Source organism: Danio rerio, chromosome 22 (assembly GCF_049306965.1).
Source record: "Danio rerio strain Tuebingen ecotype United States chromosome 22, GRCz12tu, whole genome shotgun sequence".
NCBI lineage: Eukaryota > Metazoa > Chordata > Actinopteri > Cypriniformes > Danionidae > Danio > Danio rerio.
The window spans coordinates 40,177,501-40,182,500 of NC_133197.1; the positions used below are offsets into that span (position 1 = coordinate 40,177,501).

The following is a 5,000-nucleotide window of genomic DNA, read 5'->3' on the forward strand; positions in this document are numbered from 1 at the left end:
TTCAGGATCAGGGCATGTGGGAGGACGAGTCCAGAGGAAATCCTGCCAGCTGAACACAGTGTGGAGTCCCAACCCAGAAAAGATCAATCGTTTTCAGACATCAGTGCCAGGCGCTTCCTCATCCCCAGACCCTCAAAATACAGCAAGATGCTTGACGTCTCTCAGAAAAACTTTCATTTGGTGTGTGGCCAAACAGAGAATATGCCATTTACATTGTTAGGTTGTATAGTTTAAAACAAGTATGATGTTAAAGAAACACACCACTTTTTTATTAAATCAAATTAGACCATTAGCATCTTGCTCAAAAGTATTAAAGAAGATAATGGCAACTTTTGATTTCCCCTCATTCTTAGTAGGCTGTGTAACTACATAAGAGGCAAGCTTTAAGTGGTATAATTATCAAAACTCTTTGGTCATTTTTGAGTGAGATGCTAATGGTCTAATCTGATTCAATGATTTATGCTAAGCTAAGCTAAAAGTGCTCCTGCCGACCAGGAGTTCAGCTGAATGAATTAAAAATGATTAAACTAAAATAAATAAAAATAAGAATCATCACCTTTTAGATATGTCACTCATATGTTATGATAAATAAACTGTATGTCAAATATTGACAAAAGCGTTTGTTCTCTCGCTCTCTGTGGATGTGCAGCGGAACCATTGCATGTGTTTGTTTTCAGTCGGACTGTAATGAAGCGCGCACAGCTGATCATCTGACTAAATGCAGAACAATCTTCACCGAGAAATATTTAATTGACAAATATAACCTGATTCTTTGTTAATTGTATGTGACGGTGTGTTAAAAGTGTTTAAAATGCTGCTGGTTTTATCCGAGGAGCACAAGGAACATTTAGGATTCCTATCGGAAGTAGATCCTGCGGGTAAGTGATGCAAAAAACAACAACAACAACTGCAAATCACAAAAATATTCACGTTTTGTTTGTGTTTCTGTGTTTTATAAGCCATGAAATACATTCTTTATATAAGTTGTAACGTTTAAAAGTCTACCAAAAGCCTATTTTGACGCTTATTTCTCAATAAAATAAATTTACCGCTTATTTCACATAGTACATTTACGTACATTGTTTATTTGTCTGTAGTTAATCTGAATTACTCGTAATTAAAGTCATTTGTAATTTAATATATGTGTGTTTAAAATATCAAATGCTTAATTTTTATGTTTAAATGTACAAAAGACGGAAAAAACGAACTGTATATTGTATTTAAAGGGAAAATTTCCACCAAAAATAAGTATTTACTCATTATTTACTCATCTTCACAGAGGTATTCACATTCAGACTTTCTCATTACTAATATTATTTTAGAAAAGGATTATTTGCAATTTTTAAATCGTGAAATCTCCCAGAGATGGGTTGCGGCTGGAAGGGCATTCGCTGCGTAAAAAAACTTGCTGGGTAAGTTGGCGGTTCATTCAGCTGTGGCGACCCCGGGCCGGATTAATAAAGGGACTAAGCTAAAAAGCGAATGAATGAAATCATATTAGCAGCCAATGAATATCAAAGTACATTATTCACAGTCAATTAAATATTGCTAATGTTTTTGTTTAAGTCATGTTTACATGTGATTTCAGACCCTATATTCAAATTAGCGTAGTAGATAATATGGGGAACGTTAAATGAAGGAATGTGCGAATATAAAACCAACTTTACCGCAATATCCTAGACAAAAACAGGATAATTCCACCAAATATATATATATTTGCTCATTATTTACTCATCCTCGTGTGTTTTACAAACATTTTTTTCTTCTGTTTTTGAAGAATGTTGGAAACCATTGACTTCTACACTAAGAAAAACAAATACCATGTTAGTCAATGGTTACCGGTTTCCAATATATATATATGTTTCCAATATATATATATATATACATACATACATACATACATACATACATACATACATATATATATATATATATATTGGAAACCGGTAACCATTGACTAACATGGTATAAACACACTCACGCTCAGATATAATCACCATAATGTGGATTTTGTTTGGCAGTTGTTGGTGAATTCGGCCGAATTGCTGTGGAGTTTCTGAAAAAGGGCTCGAACCCTAAAATCTATGAAGGAGCTGCCCGTGAGTACAGCTTTGCGTTTGTACTGTGGTTGAAGAGTGAAACACTGCTGTTTGTGAGCTGATGTTGTTTTGTGTTGTAGGAAAGCTCAGTGTGTCGTCTGAAAGCGTCCAGCATGGTGTTGAGGGTTTGATGTTTCTGCTCACTGAGAGCTCCAAACTCATGGTGCGTCTCTACATCCTGATGATTACTCCTATAATTTATATAGTGTGGAGCTAGATTTGTTTATTATTATCTATCATCAAATATTTATTATTAATATTTTAATATGCTTATTATTTCTTGAATAATATTCAAAATTGTGTATTACAGTGAAAAACATTAAATAAAAATATGCAGTATTAGAATATTATATTTATTAAAATATTTAATATTTCTTTATTATTCAAAAATGTTTATTATATTTAAAAACATTAAATTAAAAATAATTATCATGATATAATATGTTATTTCTTTATTGTATTATATTTAAAAACATAAATGTCAAAAATTTATTATTTGATTTGAATGTTTATTATTTTTTATTCTAACATATACGCACACTCACCGGCCACTTTATTAGGTACACCTTACTAGTACCAGGTTAAACCCTCTTTTGCCTTCAGAATTGCCCTAATCCTTTGTGGCATAAACTCAACAAGCTACTGTAAATACTCCTCAGAGATTTTGCTCCATATTGTCATGATAGCATCACACAGTTGCTGCAGATTTGTCGGCTGCACCTCCATGATGCCAATCTCCCGTTCCACCACATCCCAAAGCTGCTCTATTGGATTGAGCTCTGGTGACTGTGGAGGCCATTTGAGTACATTGAACTCATCGTCATGTTCAAGAAACCAGTCTGAGATGATTGAGCTTTATGACATGCTGCGTTATCCTGCTGGAAGTAGCCATCAGAAGATGGAGACACTGTGCTCATAAAGGGATGGACATGGTCAGCAGCAATACTCAGGTAGGCTGTGGCGTTGATGCTCAATTGGTACTAATGGACCCAAAGAAAATCTCCCCCACACCATTACACCACCACCACCAGCCTGAACCGCTGATGCAAGGCAGGATGATCCATGCTTTCATGTTGTTGAGGCCAAATTGTGAGCCGAGCATCCGAATGTGTCAGCAGAAATGGAGACTCATCAGAGCAGCAACGTTTCTCCAATCTTCTATTGTCCAGTTTTGGTGAGTCTGTGTGAATTGTAGCCTCAGTTTCCTGTTCTTAGCTGACAGGAGCGGCACCCGGTGTGCTCTTCTGCTGCTGTAGCCCATCCGCCTCAAGGTTGGACGTGTTGTGTGTTCAGAGATGCTCTTCTGCAGAGCTCGGTTGTAGCGAGTGCTTATTTGAGTTACTGTCGCCTTTCTATCAGCTGGAACCAGTCTGGCCATTCTCCTCTGGCCTCAACAAGGCATTTGGATATTTCCAATACTGGATATTTCCTCATTCTCTGTAAACCCTAGAGATGGTTGTGCGTGAAAATCCCAGTAGATCAGCAGTTTCTGAAATACTCAGAGCAGCCCGTCTGGCAGCAGCAACCATGCCACGTTCAAAGTCACTTAAATCCCCTTTCTTCCTCATTCTGATGCTCGCTCTGAACTGCAGCAGATCCTCTTGACCATGTCTATACGCCTAAATGCAGTGAGCTGCTGCCATGTGATTGGCTGATTAGAAATTTGCGCGCAGTTGGACAGGTGTACCTAATAAAGTGGCCGGTATTTGTAATATTTTTGCAATATTTATTCTTTCTTTATAATAGTTAAAAACATTAAATCAAAAACACTTTTGTAATTGATTCATTATATGATATCGTTTAGTGAAAGTGTTTCTCCGCTGTTGCTCTGCATGAGTGAATCTCTCCATGTTTCTCCGCTGCCTCTCTAGATCAGTGAGCTGGATTTCCAGGACTCAGTGCTGGTGTTGGGATTCCCTGAGCAGCTCAATGATCTCCTGCTGCAGCTCTACCTGGAGAACAGGAAGGAGATTCGGCAGATCCTCAGTAAACTCGCCCCCAGCATCCCACAGTACCATAACCTGGAGTGGAGACTCGACGTGCAGGTAAGAGTTTTATTCGGTCATTCAAGTGTCAAAACACCTCTAAAAAAACAACAACATAACAGCTGCAGTACTGTTCAAAGTGTTCTTCTGTAAAAATGCGGTAAAATGAGGATGCTTGCAGAAATTAATACATTTTATTTATCATTCATTTATTCATTTTCCTTCGGCTTAGTCCTTTATTGATCAGAGGTCACCACGCCGAATGAACCGTCAACTACTCCAGCATATGTTTTACACAGCAGATGCCCTTCCAGCTGCAACCTAGTACTGGGAAACACCCACACACACTCATTCACACTAATACACTGTGGTCAATTTAGTTGTCATCACGAAACAATTCAAATAAAGACAACCGACACCAACAAATGACCCGTTACTGTTCAGCAGTACATGATATGTCTACACGCACAGGCCTGTGTGTCCTCATTCATATTCATTTACTCGCCGACCAACTGTTGGCATCAAACATCGAGTGGTCTCGCCAGCGCAGGGAGTGCACCATCCATGACATAACACCACAGAAATTCTCCGCTAATAACTGTATTTTAAAACATCCTCATTCACATAGACACTGTTAAACATTCAGCCCAAATGCTCAGGAGAGACCTGAAACATATTGATTTTTCCTTATAGGCGATATGACACTCAATAGGGGATTCCCCTTTATTTAACGATGTTATTCTGTGATCTTAAAGAGCCCATATTATACATGAAATAGGGTCATATCTTGGTTGTAAGGGTCTCCAACAACAGTCTAATGTCCATGCAAGGTCAAAAAACACTTTCATGGTCTTATAATCTGCATTTATTTTTACCTGATTATCCCAGCGACTCCTGTATGAATCGTCCAGTGATT

The 5,000-nt window shown here is 37.8% G+C and overlaps 1 protein-coding gene across 1 annotated transcript in view; it reads left to right on the plus strand.

Moving 5' to 3' along the window:
* Positions 1-708: 708 nt before the first annotated feature.
* The window catches only part of commd2 (COMM domain containing 2), a 6,700-nt gene continuing 2,408 nt past the window's right edge, over positions 709-5,000 (plus strand). The window contains 4 exon segments of the mRNA NM_001002421.1: positions 709-878; positions 2,022-2,099; positions 2,180-2,262; positions 3,971-4,144. Of these exon segments, the coding sequence (NP_001002421.1) occupies positions 812-878; positions 2,022-2,099; positions 2,180-2,262; positions 3,971-4,144 (402 nt within the window). The 5' untranslated portion in view covers positions 709-811.